At 44.5% G+C, this 16140-nt stretch overlaps 2 protein-coding genes across 4 annotated transcripts in view; one reads left to right on the plus strand and one right to left on the minus strand.

The window, feature by feature from the left end:
• Positions 1 to 16140, plus strand: part of LOC143274749 (uncharacterized) — an 86770-nt gene that overhangs the window by 48935 nt on the left and 21695 nt on the right. The gene's annotated exons all lie outside the window — the stretch shown is intronic.
• LOC143275019 (uncharacterized) lies at positions 10012 to 16138 on the minus strand. Its single transcript, XM_076579081.1, has 3 exons — positions 16121 to 16138; positions 14598 to 14669; positions 10012 to 12604 (listed from the first exon to the last, which is right to left on the minus strand). The coding sequence occupies exons 1-3, from the start codon at positions 16136 to 16138 to the stop codon at positions 12314 to 12316; spliced, it is 381 nt and encodes a 126-aa protein (XP_076435196.1). The 3' UTR covers positions 10012 to 12313.

A 16140-nucleotide genomic window follows, 5' to 3' on the forward strand; every position in this document is an offset into this window, starting at 1 on the left:
GTGTAGTGACATGACATCACAGGATACAGGTGGTGTGGTGACATCACAGGATACAGGCAGTGTGGTGATGTGCTGATATCACAGGATACAGGCAGTGTGGTGATGTGCTGATATCACAGGATACAGGCAGTGTGGTGACGTGGTGACATCACAGGATACAGGCAGTGTAGTGACATGAAATCACAGGATACAGGTGGTGTGGTGACATCACAGGATACAGGCAGTGTAGTGACGTGACATCACAGGATACAGGTGGTGTGGTGACATCACAGGATACAGGCAGTGTGGTGATGTGCTGATATCACAGGATACAGGCAGTGTAGTGACGTGACATCACAGGATGCATGCAGTGTAGTGATGTGGTGACATAGGATGCGGTGTTGTGATGTGGTGACATCACACGATACAGGCAGTGTTGTGATGTGACATCACAGGGTACAGGCAGTGTAGTGACGTGGTGACATCACAGGGTACAGGCAGTTTCGTAAAGTGGCGATATCTCAAGACACAAGACAAGGCGGGCAATGGAGGGATTCTGAAGGCAGTGCAGGTTGAACCCTCACCCTCCCTCCTGTGTTGACGACGTCACTGACCAACCCTGACCCCTGACTGTGAGAAGAGCAGAGGATAAGCTCGGTGACAGGAATCAGGCGTAGGTTTTTTTACGCTTTCACAACATGGCCGCCCAGTTTAACTTGGACAAAGACAACAGTGATCTGTGATCGTAATTGATGTATGTCCTCCATCTTATTAGGTTTTACACAGTCCAAGCATTTCCACGTCTTAGTTTTAACAAGTGTTAAGAAGACTGCAGCGATCTATAAACATTATTTCATGTCCTCTTTCCCCCTCTTCTCTCTATCTTTTTACCCATTGCTCCAGAGTACTGGGGTATTTTTTGTTTGTTGTTTTTTAGCTTTTCGTTTTTTTAAGTATTTTTCTTTTTTGTTGTTGTTTTTTCTGTCCATGTGATGTGTTGTCCTGTGCCCCTGTGGTGTGTGTGCTGTCTGTGCTGTGGTGTCCTGTGGGATGCAGTGGAATTGTGTGTGTGCGTGTGTGTGTTAGGACAGGGGCTGTGTGGTTAGCGGCCCTGTGTGAGGTGTTGGATGGACTGACGTGTCAGATGATTGCATGCCCCTCCAACTCTCCAACCCCCTACCTCCCAAAAGACCTCACTCACTCCCCCCCCCCCCCCCTCCCCTCCCCCCCACCAGGGGCAGGGTCAGATCTGGTCGCTCCTGTTGGTGGTATGACAGCCATGCTGTATCAGGGGCTATCACCAGCCAAGTCACATCCACACTACACTTTTTGCCTTTTTTTTTCTTTTTCTTTTTTTTTAGAATTTTTTTTATTGGGTATGTGTGTGGGGGGGTGTCTGTGGTTTGGGGATGTGTCTCCTTTTTCAGAACCTTCATGGGCTCTCTCTGTGGGATGGTTGGTGGTGATGGAGGGGAGGGGGAGGCGGTGGGTAGGAGCTGGGAGGGGTGGGGGGTGTGGGGGGGTTGCCTGTGTGTCTGCTGTGTCCTGATGTTGCCAGGTGTGTACAGAGGGGAGAAAGACAGACTGTCCCAAACACGGTGCTCCATCCCCACCCCTGCCTCCACATCCCTTTCACCCTCCCCCCCCCCCCACCCCCATCCATGCTCCCCTCCCCAGCCCTCCCACCTTTCTCCCCCGCCCTGTGTGATCTCAGCACTGAAACCACAACAGCCAGCTCTGGTGACATGCTTTGTCGCTCTCAGCTGGTGAATTTCTGCTCTGATGTGGAGAGAAGAGTGGTCAGCACCAGTTAAAGAAAGAAAGAAAAAGAAAAAAAAAAAAAGAAAGAGAAAGACCAGGGTGGAGGTGTCCCAAGTCTTTGGCCTGACCAGAGGACCGCAGACCGGGGGTCATGAGGCCGATGGTGGGGTCACAGTGCTGTCTTTCTCCTGTCTGTGCCCCCAGTTGTGCTGTTGTCGTCACCTTGGTGGTTGTCACCTGTGTTTTTTTTTTTTTTTTTTACTCCATTGATTACCTACCTGTCTTTTTAGCTTCTTCCTCCTCCTCCTCCTCCTCTTCTTCTTCCTCTTTTTCTTCTTCTTCTTCTTCTTCAAGGTGCACTGTGTTGGATGTTGTTTTACTTTTTGCCAAGGTAGGAAGAAAAAAAAAAGTGTTGATTGAAGGTTTTAGCGGCTTGTTTTTATGATTTACCGTTGGTCTGTTTGTTTCTGGTTCCTTTTCAGCTCTCAGTAATGCGGAGACCAGTTGTATGTCAGTCCCTGATTGTTTTACCTTTCTCTCACCGCTTCTCTCTCCCTCCCCCTCCCTCCCTGTCTTGTGTGTCTGGCTCCCCTTCTCGCTCTCTTTCCGTTCTGTCGGTCTGTCGGTCTGTCTGTCTGTCTGTCAGACTAGATTTCCTTGTAACCCAGTGCATGTGAAGTATGATGTAAGATAAATGAACAATGGTTAGGTTGTGATTCAGGAGAGAGAGAGAGAGAGAAAAAAAAACACCCAACCAAGCTGTGGTGACATTTTACACTTACTTCTTCCATTGTTAATTTCTGAACAACTTTGGGGTGGACAGTTCACCTGAAAGCATCTATATATATTTGTACCTTTTTTTTTCTTTTTCTTTTTTTTACCCTGGTTGTGTTAGTTTTAACTTGAGATGGAAATTGTTAGTTTTCCTGCAATTAATCTCTCCATTTAACTTTGTTCCTGTGAACAGTAAAGTGATAGTTAATTTTTTTTCATTTTTTTTTCCTTTTTAACTTTGATTTTCTTCTCTTTGTTTATATAGCCGTGAATCTTTCTTGGTTTACTGACTTTGTTTTGGTCATTTGTTTTTGGTTGCTTGTTTACCATACTTTGTTTCATGGAGCCATACTGCATGTTTGGTCTTTGGGTTTTATTTAGAGTATTTTTTTTTACCCCCATTCCCGTGGTAGAATTGTTTATTTTCTCGACATTGTAGGTTAGAATGGGCTGTGCAGTGTACTGTATGACTGTATGAATCAGGGCTGGTGAAACACAGAATCCCAAACCCAGTGTTTGAAAAAAAAAGGAAGAAAAAAATAGTAGCTGGTATTTTACCAAAGCTGGCAGTCAGTGTTTAGGGGGGAAGAAAAAATAAAAAAAGAAAGTCCACCATGTTTGAAGTTACGGATAAGTCCACAATATTTGGCGTTGCGTATAAAAACAAAGAGGATAGATTAATAATAATAGTAATAACACCACCACTAACCCTTGGTGGGCGCAGTGGCCCTGTGCCCAGTCCTGAAGGTGGGAGTGTGCAGAGGGGCTGCAGTGTGGATGTGCTGTGGTTGCAGGGGAGAAGGGATGGGTGTGGTGGGGGAAGGTGTAGTGGGGAGGGATAGTGTGATGGTTTTTCACCAGCCCTGAACGGGAGGACTGGGGGACCGGTGCTGGTGTGTACTGACTGCTGAGGGGCTGCAGTGTAACCACCCCCCTGGCCTCCCACCACCCCACCACCACCCCTCCCCGGCCTTTTTCTTCTACTTCGCCATCCTTCCTTTTTCATTTTGTTTTATTTTATTATGGGTTTGTTTTTGTTGTTTTTTTAATTCTACTCACTCACCAGTTGACCTCCTGCGAGTTTCTTTGCTGCACCTTTCTCGGTTTTTGTCTCTGTAGATTTTTAACTGCAACAGTTTGTTCAGATAATCTCTGTGGATTGTTAGCTGCAACAGATTGTTCAGATTGTCTCTGTAGACTGTTAACTGCAACAGGTTGTTCAGATTGTCTGTGTATATTTTGACTGCAACAGATTGTTCAGTTTGTCTCTGTATATATTGACTGCAACAGATTGTGGATTGTAACTGCAACAGATTGTTCAGACTGTCTCTGCATATTGTGACTGCAACAGATTATTCAGTTTGTCTGTATATTTTGACTGCAACAGACTGTTCAGTTTGTCTCTGCATATTGTAACTGCAACAGATTGTTCAGACTGTCTCTGTAGATTGAAACTGCAACAGATTGTTCAGTTTGTCTCTGTATATTTTGACTGCAACAGATTGTCTCTGTGGATGGTAACTGCAACAGACTGTTCAGTTTGTCTCTGCATATTGTGACTGCAACAGATTGTCTCTGTGGATGGTAACTGCAACAGACTGTTCAGTTTGTCTCTGCATATTGTGACTGCAACAGATTGTTCAGTTTGTCTGTATATTGTGACTGCAACAGATTGTTCAGACTGTCTCTGTAGATTGAAACTGCAACAGATTGTTCAGTTGTGTATATATAGTCTCAGTTTCACTTTCAGTGAGTTGTCAAAGCATGTGGACTGATCCATACACACAACTCAACATCTGCTTTGGAAGAGAGAGAGAGAGAGAGAGAGAGAGGAAAAAAAAGAGCAGGCGTCTGACCTTTGCATAAACCAACGCAGTGGTCGGACCTCTCTCTGTAAATAGTGACAGTAGCAGATTGATCTGTGTGAACAGATCCTACGATAGTGACTGTAATACTAATAGATAGCTCAGTCTGTATAGATGCTGCAGTAGTGACTGCAGCGGATTGTTCTTCTACAGTAGTGACTGTAATATACTGTTCAGTTTGTATATATAGACATTACAATGGTGACTTCAGCAGATTGTTCAGTCTGTATAGATGCTATGATACTGACTGCAGTAGATTTGTTCAGTTCGTGTAGATACTAAGATAGTGACCACGACAGACTGTTCACCCTGTGTACATACTGAGATAGTGACTGTAACAGATTGTTGTTCAGTTTGTATAGATACTGCAGTAGTGACCGCTACAGACTGTTCAGTCTGTGTAGATGCTATGATAGTGATGCAGCAGATTGTTCAGTCTGTGTAGATACTATGATAGTGACCCGCAGCAGAATGCTCAGTCTGTGTAGATGCTTTGATAGGGACTGCAACAGATTTTTCGGTTTGTCAGTATAGATACTGAGTGAATTAAAATATGGAATACTTAGTGTGTTAATCACTTTCACTTTCAGTCAGCGAGGGGTGTGTTGGAAGACTGGTTTAGGTGGAAGGGGGAGGGGGGCACTGAATGAAGTTCAGCATGTGGAAGATTGGCTTTAGTGGAGTGGGAGGGGGAGGTGTGTGGGGGAGGGGTTGTAGGGTTCAGTGTATAGAAGATTGGTTTTGATGGAGGGGGAGGGGGGGTAGGGTTCAATGTATAAAAAAAAAATTGGCTTTTGATGGAGGTGGGGGGAGGAGGGGTATGGTTCAGTTTATGGAAGATTGGCTGTGGGGGGGAGGGAGGGTTGGGGGGGGGGCATGGTTCAGTGTATGGAACATTGGTTTTGGTGGAGGTGGGGGGGGAGGGTTCAGTGTATGGAAGATTAGCTTTGATGGAGGTGGGGGAGGGGAGAGGGGTTGTAGGGTTCAGTGTATAGAAGATTGGCTTAGATGGAGGTGGGGGGAGGGTTCAGTGTATGGAAGATTAGCTTTGATGGAGGTGGGGGAGGGGAGAGGGGTTGTAGGGTTCAGTGTATGGAAGATTAGCTTTGATGGAGGTGGGGGGGGGGGGGTTCAGTGTATAGAAGATTGGCTTAGATGGAGGTGGGGGGGAGGGTTCAGTGTATGGAAGATTAGCTTTGATGGAGGTGGGGGAGGGGAGAGGGGTTGTAGGGTTCAGTGTATGGAAGATTAGCTTTGATGGAGGTGGGGGGGGGGGTTCAGTGTATGGAAGATTAGCTTTGATGGAGGTGGGGGAGGGGAGAGGGGTTGTAGGGTTCAGTGTATGGAAGATTAGCTTTGATGGAGGTGGGGGGGGGGGTTCAGTGTATAGAAGATTGGCTTAGATGGAGGTGGGGGGGAGGGTTCAGTGTATGGAAGATTAGCTTTGATGGAGGGGGGGAGGGGAGAGGGGTTGTAGGGTTCAGTGTATGGAAGATTAGCTTTGATGGAGGTGGGGGGAGGGGGGTTCAGTGTATAGAAGATTGGCTTTGGTGGAGGTGGGGGGGGGGTTCAGTGTATAGAAGATTGGCTTAGATGGAGGTGGGGGGGGGGGGGGTTCAGTGTATGGAAGATTAGCTTTGATGGAGGTGGGGGGGTTCAGTGTATAGAAGATTGGCTTTGATGGAGGGGGGGGGGGGAGGGTTCAGTGTATGGAAGATTGGCTTTGGTGGAGGGGGGGGAGTCATGTAGAGTTCAGTTTATGGAAGATTGGCATAGATGGACAGAGGGAAGTGGGGCTGTGTATGGTGCAGTGTATGGAACATTGGCTTTGGTGGTTGGGAGCTTGGTGGATCTAGGCAGTTACGCACATTGGTAAGGTGTACATTGCAGTGGGAAGTCATTTACAGCTTAGTCTTTTGTGAAGGACTATGACTTTCAAACTAGGGGGCAAGATTGCACTGGCTCTTAGTGCTGCGGTCTTGGCCTTTGGGAACTATCCCAGCGCCGACTGTCCTAAAACCCTCTTGGCCCAGAGAGTGGGGATGTAACTTGGGCAAGACACTCTCCACTACAGTTGAATTCTAGCCCAGACAGTCAGGACAGCAGTTGCCTCCTCTGCTGCAGGATAGCGCCAGTGTAACATGACAGCTGTATGTTCATCTAATATTCACTTACAGTACAAATACAGTAGGCTAGAGAATGACCGAACAAGCAGCTGAAAGTACTAATGTCCCTTAAAACGGATGTCGCTGGTTTGGTCTTTTACAAGGTTCGGTTTTTATACCTACTGTATGGCTTTCAATGTCTTCATTCAGCAGTGTTGTGTTTGCTTGTTAAATCTTATCAACTGATTATGTAAACTGTGTATGAAAATGCGTGCACATGTATGAACTAACCAGTGGTATTCTACATGCTGCCAGTGGCAAAGGACAGTATTACTGTACTGCGTTGTCATCTCCTGACATTGTCCCTCTCTCATCAGCATTATGTCTTCATTGTGCACTTTGCCTTTGGTCACATTGAGGTTTAGGCTTCATTAGCTTTTCTCTTTGTTTCTGGTTTATGTTTTCACTGTCTGTTGAACATTTGTTTGAATCAGTGCTTTTTTTTTTTTTAACAAATTTTTAGTGATTTTGTGCGTGTGTGTGTGTGTGTGTGTGCATGGTTGTATGCCAGTAGGTTAACATTTAGATTTTTGAGTTTTGTTCTGGTTTTCTTTTGATGTCCTTCCTTTGGCTTTGCATGCTGGAGTGTGGTGTTGGTATGTGGAAACTTGTTTTGATGTTCGGCTAGACATCACAGATGTTCCAATGTTAATTTGGAAAAAAAAAAAAAAAAAAAGAAAGAAAGAAGAAAAAAAAACAGAAAGAAAGAAAATTATATTGTAACCAAAACATTTTGCGATGCTGCCCTTTTGCTACATATACACATGTAAATGAACTGATGACAATAGCATGAATATGAATTGTATGCTTGTGTTCTTCGAGTCATGAAGTACTGGGTCTGTGATTTTTTTGATTTTTTTACCTGACTTTTCCAGTCGCATTTTGCAGTGCAGTCAATGCTAAGCATAGGACAGGCTGTGTGCAGTTCTTTGTCTCAGACTAGGTTGAGGGGGGGGGGGCGGGGGGGGGGCATAGGAATGGGACCAGAGAATAGATCTGTCCACACATAGCTGACTCCAGGGTGCATCAAAGTCTCCACTCATGACCCGCATGTTCTTCATGACACAACCGGTGATATGACAAGAACAGGCTTCTTGACTCTGTTCTGCAGTAGAGCTGTCAGTTAAGGGAAGACAGACAGCAGTAGACCTGTCAGTTATGGGAAGACAGACAGCAGTAGACCTGTCAGTTATGGGAAGACAGACAGCAGTAGACCTGTCAGTTAAGGGAAGACAGTCAGCAGTAGACCTGTCAGTTAAGGGAAGACAGACAGCAGTAGACCTGTCAGTTATGGGAAGACAGTAGTAGACCTGTCAGTTATGGGAAGACAGTAGTAGACCTGTCAGTTATGGGAAGACAGACAGCAGTAGACCTGTCAGTCAAGGGAAGACAGACAGCAGTAGACATGTCAGTTATGGGAAGACGGACAGCAGTAGACCTGTCAGTCAAAGGAAGACAGACAGCAGTAGAACTGTCAATCAAGGGAAGACAGACAGCAGTAGAACTGTCAATCAAGGGAAGACAGACAGCAGTAGAACTGTCAGTCAAGGGAAGACAGACAGCAGTTGAACTGTCAATCAAGGGAAGACAGACAGCAGTTGAACTGTCAGTTATGGGAAGACAGACAGCAGTAGAACTGTCAGTTATGGGAAGACAGACAGCAGTAGAGCTGTCAGTTATAGAAAGACAGACAGCAGTAGACCTGTCAGTTATGGGAAGACAGACAGCAGTAGAACTGTCAATCAAGGGAAGACAGACAGCAGTAGAACTGTCAATCAAGGGAAGACAGACAGCAGTTGAACTGTCAGTTATAGAAAGACAGACAGCAGTAGACCTGTCAGTTATGGGAAGACAGACAGCAGTAGACCTGTCAGTTAAGGGAAGACAGACAGCAGTTGAACTGTCAGTTATAGAAAGACAGACAGCAGTAGACCTGTCAGTCAAGGGAAGACAGACAGCAGTAGAACTGTCAATCAAGGGAAGACAGACAGCAGTTGAACTGTCAGTTATAGAAAGACAGACAGCAGTAGACCTGTCAGTTATGGGAAGACAGACAGCAGTAGAACTGTCAATCAAGGGAAGACAGACAGCAGTTGAACTGTCAGTTATAGAAAGACAGACAGCAGTAGACCTGTCAGTTATGGGAAGACAGACAGCAGTAGACCTGTCAGTTATGGGAAGACAGTCAGCAGTAGACCTGTCAGTTATGGGAAGACAGACAGCAGTAGACCTGTCAGTTATGGGAAGACAGTCAACAGTAGAGCTGTCAGTTAAGGGAAGACAGACAGCAGTAGAGCTGTCAGTTATAGGAAGACAGACAGCAGTAGACCTGTCAGTTATGGGAAGACAGACAGCAGTAGACCTGTCAGTTATGGGAAGACAGTCAGCAGTAGACCTGTCAGTTAAGGGAAGACAGACAGCAGTAGAACTGTCAGTTATGGGAAGACAGACAGCAGTAGACCTGTCAGTTATGGGAAGACAGACAGCAGTAGACCTGTCAGTTATGGGAAGACAGACAGCAGTAGACCTGTCAGTTATGGGAAGACAGACAGCAGTAGAACTGTCAGTTAAGGGAAGACAGTCAGCAGTAGACCTGTCAGTTAAGGGAAGACAGTAGTAGACCTGTCAGTTATGGGAAGACAGACAGCAGTAGACCTGTCAGTTATGGGAAGACAGTCAGCAGTAGAACTGTCAGTTATGGGAAGACAGACAGCAGTAGACCTGTCAGTTAAGGGAAGACAGTAGTAGACCTGTCAGTTATGGGAAGACAGACAGCAGTAGACCTGTCAGTTATGGGAAGACAGACAGCAGTTGAACTGTCAGTTATGGGAAGACAGACAGCAGTAATGCTGTTAGTTATGGGAAGACAAATGAAGTAGAAACACTGCCTGCACAGAGGATGGCTGTTACATATATAATTTTGACAAACAGAAATGTCTGTAGCTGATGCAAGCAAGTGCAGCTTTGCATTGTATTTCATTCTCCCTGTCCCCTTACCCGGGACTGTTCATGGTGTGTCTGTATGTGCAACATTCTGCATGTGCATGTGTGTGTGTGTATCAAGGGATGGAATTGCAATGGGAGGCTAAAAAAAAAAAGTTCAGGACAGGATGTGATGTTTAATTAAACAGCATCTTTTCTTTTCTGTGAGCAGTGAATAGTCTGCAGCTAACTGCATGTTTTTGGAGCCAGAGGAGTTGTTTTTCAGTTGTACATTTAGAATAACTTGACATTTGGCACACCATTTTCTTTTGAAAGTTAAGACACTTAATGACAACATATTGAATTTTGAATTTGAATGTTTAACTGAAAATTTTGCTTTTATTGAACTTATCCAAACAGTTTGAATGTGAGTTTCATTTGAATAACCAAATATGTTTTACATCACCTTTTCATTTAATACCCACCTGTAATCCTGTAATTCTGTGCTAGAATTATTTTTTTCTACTGGGCCCTTTCTTTATATATATATAGAGAGAGATGGATGGGGCGTTTAACTCAAAGATGCTAACAGAGCTGTAAAAAGGATGTTTGTTGGTATGGCTTGATGATGTTTAAGTGCTGTCCCAAAGGCATTTGGGTTCAGTCCTGTCAGTCAGAATGTTGTTGCTGTATCATCATAATTATCGTTGATAAAGAGAAAGATGCACAGAGCATAGGAGATAGAGGGATGGGGCTAATTTTGAAGACTGGTATCTAACCCCTGTCCCTTTTTTTTTTTTTTTCCCTGGATAGTCAAAACATGGAAGAGGACCCCCCACCCCTGCCCTTGCTTTCTCATTCAACTCTATGTGCATTGTCTGCCCTAGTCATCTAGCCACAAGTCCCTTTGTGGTTCTGTCTTTGAACTTTGACAGCTTTTATGATGATTGCTTTTTATTTTTTGCCTTGTTATGGTGGTTGTGAGTGTCGTCCACAGATGGGATTGGTAGACATGTGTTTGCATGAGACAAGGTAATGAGCAGACAATGTGGTTGTTTGCTGCACTAACCTGGTCTTGTGTGTCTTCTGGTTCTTGTTTCAGTTAACGCCCTTCTCTTCTCTTTCTTTCTATTTCTCTCTCTCTGCCACCCGAGCACTTTAGACACTGACTAATCCATGTTTTTTGGGGGTTGGGGGGGGGGAATGTTAATTCGGTTAATCCTAACCTTCCTTTTCTTGTGATGTTAATGGCTGGTCAGTCATCAGCACCACCTCAAGTGAGTCCCTTAGCATTACGGACCCGCTGTTTTCTCTGAACAGTCATTTTGTTTGCTTGACAAGCAAAGCATGTCCGTCCCTTGTGACTTGTACAAGACTAAGATATTTTGTTGGTGTTTTTATTTATCGGTTGATTTCATTGACTACCCGAGCAGCAAGTCAGGTTATTGTGCTATGTTTGATTTTACTTTATATTTGTATACACATGCCTCCATTCATTTTGATTTGTACAGAGTTTTATAACAATAAAAATTATGTGATGCCATGTTCCAGTGGTGGATGTTCTGTACGTCAGTATTCATGTTTGAGTTTGGTTGTTGTTGTTGTTCTTTTTTTTTGTTTTTTTTTTCCGTTAAGATGGCTTGGCTGAGAAAGTGGGAGTTTTGCTAACACACGGGTGAGACCTTGTATTCCTTCCTCAGGATGCACTTGACTAACTGGTTAGGACACAGCATGGCTGAGGACTGCATTAGTCAGCGTGCTATACACTATAGTGGTCAGCAGGCAACACAAATGACAGGTGAAAACGGCCACACACCCCAATTATTATTAGCTGACACAGGTGACACAAGTGCATTCATACATGTCTTGCCATGCAGCAGGAATTGTCACATTGGAGTCAGTCACATGGTCTTGTCATGTCTGTCTTCTTTGTGGGACATACACAGTTTACACACATATGTGCAAGAAAGACAGACTTGTACACATAGACACATGAAGTCATGTACACTTGACATTTTTCTTTTCTTTTTTTTTCTTCTTCCTTTCCCTGCCTGCCCTCTCTCTTTCAGTCTTTCTTTCTTTCACACACACACACACACACACACACACACACATATGCTCACACACACACACACACACACACACACACACACACACACACACACACACACACTGATTTAACATTGAAGACACAGACATGCTGACAGCCACCCCAAAGAAAACATCGCACCATCTGAGGCCAGCTGTTGAACACCACATACAAATCCAAGACAGGATACACAATTCTTTATTATCTCCAAAAAAGAGAAATTCAATTGTGATGCATTTTACAAGAATCAGAGTCATTCAGTACCAACACACAAAAGACATGGAATGTATAAATGAGAGGTTGATGTGGAACTTGGCTTCCAATAAAAAGTCACAATCATGGGCCTGTCCAAGTGAAACGACGTAGCCTGCTTTGTAGTGTTGAGGAAAAGTGTTGAGGCAGCTTTGTTGTGAGGGCCACACATTCTGCAGGGGGTTGAATGGAACAGCTTCAGGTGTATGTATCCTGCAGGCCTGTCACCTCAGTCAGGTCTGCAGTGCTAGTCATCATGCTGTTTAGTTCATGTACTCTGGGAACATGTTATCATGGTGATGGTATTGACAAGCTGCCAGGGTTGCTTGCTTGGCTTGATGTACAGTACATAAAAAAAAAGTTATTTGACTTCTTTTCTTTTCTTTTTTTTTAACTGTTCAAATCACTAGTTATTGTGTACATGTTGAATTTGAGTGTGTGTGTGTGCATGTGTGCATGGGTCCATGCCTGCATGCGTGCAGGTTCAGGTATGTGCGCGATGTTAATTATACATGTGGGGTATGCGCACATGATAGTGTTTTCCATGCATCTAGAACGAAGCAGGAGGTGTGAGGTGAGGGTGAAAGGAAGGAATTGGTGGGAATGTGGCTGAGTTGAGGACAGGCTGATCTAGGCTGATCCACGTAGACACTAACACCTGGTGGGGGGCTGCTTGCTGTCTCACCTCTTCTCCATGGACATACTGCTGGAGAGCAACATCCCTTCCCCCACCCCATCCCACACCCCCATCCCCTCCCATACCTTCTGCAGGAAAAGTGGAGGAGGAATCTTTGGCACTGGACATGTTAGACCTCGAGGGACTGTTTTCACTTTGGGCAACGTGATTTGAAAGTGGCAAAAGTTCCAAAACTTGTGAAAACTATTGGCAGCAACATAGAAAGGAGCATCACCAAATCTAAAAACGGCAGAAAAGACATTTGTGAAAAAAAAAAGAAAAAACACACACACAAAAATCATCGTTGTGGGAAAAAAAACATAAATAAAACGGATCACAGGTTTCTTGTGGGCTGATTCAGTGGTAGATATGGACCAGACCATGAGCAGCAGATGATGATGATATAGATACTTATCCAGCACCTATTCTCAGTCAGGGACCAAGCTCTAAGTTCTGTACAAATTTGTGGAGTCATTTGCACAACAGGCTGGCTACCTGGGTAGAGCCGACTGGGAGCTGCCTTTGGGCGCACATCATTCATTGACTGAGTCATTCAGTCACTGTATCATTGCTTTGTTTTTGTTTTTGTATTTCTTTTTATCACAACAGATTTCTCTGTGTGAAATTCGGGCTGCTCTCCCCAGGGAGAGCGTGTCGCTATACTACAGCGCCACCCTTTTTTTTTTGTATTTTTTCCTGCGTGCAGTTTTATTTGTTTTTCCTATCGAAGTGGATTTTTCTACAGAATTTTGCCAGGAACAACCCTTTTGTTGCCGTGGGTTCTTTTACGTGCACTAAGTGCATGCTGCACACGGGACCTCGGTTTATTGTCTCATCCAAATGACTAGCGTCCAGACCACCACTCAAGGTCTAGTGGAGGGGGGGAAAATATCGGCGGCCGAGCCGTGATTCAAACCAGCGCGCTCAGACTCTCTCTCGCTTCCTAGGCGGACGCGTTACCTCTAGGCCGTCACTCCACTGACTGCATTGACTTGCAGAGAGGCCCAACGTCATCTTTCGGAAACGAGTCATTGAATCCCTGTGCCATTTCTGTGAGACCACTGAGAAATATCTCTCTGGAAAATGGAGGGAAAGGAGAAATAGACAGATGAAGGAAAAGTAGAGACAAATAGATGTCCATGCAGAAGATGTGTCAGCAGCAGACCCCACCGCCCTCCCCCACCCACCCACACATACACACAATGCTCACATGTATACAGAGCTGTCTAACAGCATGCGTGCTGCTCACCCCTGTGTGTGTGTGTGTGCACCATGTCCTTTAGAGCCATGTTTGCCTTTTGCCTCTGATCCATGTGTTAGCCTGTGTTTGCTGTTTATCTGTGTGTGTGTGTATGTGTGTGTGTGCGTGTCCATCACCAAATCGTTTCAAACTACTGACTGATAATACCACTGTTGTCATTTCTCACTTACTGCCACCCACTCAAAGTTGATTGAAACCACCGCCCCAGGTAAGCACCAGGTAGCAGACCAAGCACCTTGCTGACTCATTTAGTATCTCTTCTTCTTCTTTCTCTCTCTCCCTCTGGTCTCCTTGTTCTTTTTTTTTTTTTTTTTTTTTTTAACCTTTCTCTCCTCCACCCTTTGTTCTTACTGGGTGACTTGTTTTGTCCTATGTATGGTTGGCTTATACTGCTGTAACGCTGTACCTTGCTGGTATGTATGTAATGCTGCTGCCAGTTTCTGGCCCCCTCCTTTTCCCTAACTAGTGTTGAGGATGCCACTAATGCCGTGCACTGGCCTAATCCTCCCCCCCATCCCCAAACAAGCTGATGAATACCATGTGGTGATCAGTGATAGCTGAGGCTTGTGCCACGCAGGCTGTAATCACTTTTATTTCATCCAGCCACATCTAGCAGGAGTTAGATCTCATTCTTTCTTCAATCAATGGCTGTAGCTGTGTGCATAATTATACATGTTATATTGTCATCATGCAGAATTACTACACTTGTCTTTCTCACCATCTTTACTTGCTGTCTTTCAGAAAACTCAAGTACATGACTTTTTTTTTTCTTTCTTTTTTTTTTTTTTCTTCAACAGATTGTAGGCTGGAGTACATGGTGTGTAAGTTGATGAAAATGAAAACAAGGAAGATGGTTTTCTTTTAAAGAAAAGATTTGTTCTTTTTTCTTTTTTTTTTTTTTTTTTTTTTTCTTTTTTTTTTTTAACTAATATCACATTTCTTTGTGGCATGAGTACCCAAGTAACCTGTTTCTTCCTGCTACCTTTTTCGTGTGTTGTGTACAGAACGAGAGAAAAGTGGGTGGGGGAGGGGAGGGGAGGAGGAGAGGGGGCAGGTCAGACCAGGTGGTGGTCAGCGGAAAAAAGGTTTAGCTTGGATCCGTTGGGATGCAGGATTTGCCACTGTAAAATGTAAATAAAACATTGGGATTTATTATGATTATTATTGTTATTATTATTAATATTATATGAGGTATCCTTCAGATATATTTTATTGACATGAACAAGTGTAAATCTTGAGAGAAACGTTTGGATTTATTACTTATTGAATGACATATCTTTCAGACATCGTTTATTTGTATAATTTGAGAGAAATAGGAAGTTTTTGTTGTTGTTGTTGTTGTTTTTAAGTAGACATTGATCTGAAAACATGTTAAACTTCAGAGAAATAGATTCCCTCCTCCCCCCTGGGGGGGGTGGGGGGTGGGGGTATGCTGTTTTTGAGTAATGGGAGGATTAGCTTTGGTCAGAACATGGAAGTGATAGTGTAGATGGAGGGGCACATTGTATAGATTGGCAGCTCTATTTGTCCGGTGATTGAAAAGGGTCAGCTTGCACAGGTAAAGAAAAAAAGGTCATTTAACCAGTCAAACAGATCAAAGGTAGATTCATCAAATCAGGCAGTCCGTCCACCTGTCTGATCATAGGGGTGGAGAGGGGGGGGGAGGGGGGGGTGATGTCCATCATTTTGTCTGACCTGTTCCCTTCTCCTTGTTGACTAGTACTGCACAGTGGTGTGTGTGTGTGTCGGGGGAGGGGGGGGGGGGGAGAGAGCGCATCTGCTGTGTTGGATTCAGCATGTCACTGTGTGATTGTGCGTGCCATAGAGTGTTGAAGTAGCCAAGCAGGGATCCTGCTTTCTTGGTTTCGAATGCTTCATGTTCTTGGGTGTCGCCATACAGATGTGTAGAACGTTTACTGATGAAAGGGGGGGAATTATACTCAGTATGTACATAATATACACGTATCGCTAGTCTGTTAATTTTATGTGCGATGAATAGAAGTAGAAACCAATTACAGGTTTTATGTTTTTTTCTGTTCCTAAAAGCATTGTTCATATGTTCCTTTTCGTTTAGTATTATCATTATTATTTTACATCAACCTTTTTTCCCCCCCTATCCTTTTTGTCTGTTGGTTTGGTTGTAAAGTTGCAATAAAAGAAGGTATGGTTGAGAGGTGTGAGTGAATGTGTTAGAGGGCAGAACACGGAAGTGAGTGTGGCGTTGTGAGGTAGGGGGAGGGACTACAAGGTGTGCGGGAGTTGGTGGGGGATGGGTGTGATGAGGGAAGGTGTGGGCGGGGTGGACAGCCCTTACAGGGCAGACTGGTGTGGGGAATGGGGGGGTGCAGAAGGGAAGGAAGAGGGTGTGGAGCAGGCCTGGTGGGGGTGACCCATGG

The sequence above is a fragment of the Babylonia areolata genome, chromosome 29 (assembly GCF_041734735.1).
Source record: "Babylonia areolata isolate BAREFJ2019XMU chromosome 29, ASM4173473v1, whole genome shotgun sequence".
Classification (NCBI taxonomy): domain Eukaryota; kingdom Metazoa; phylum Mollusca; class Gastropoda; order Neogastropoda; family Buccinidae; genus Babylonia; species Babylonia areolata.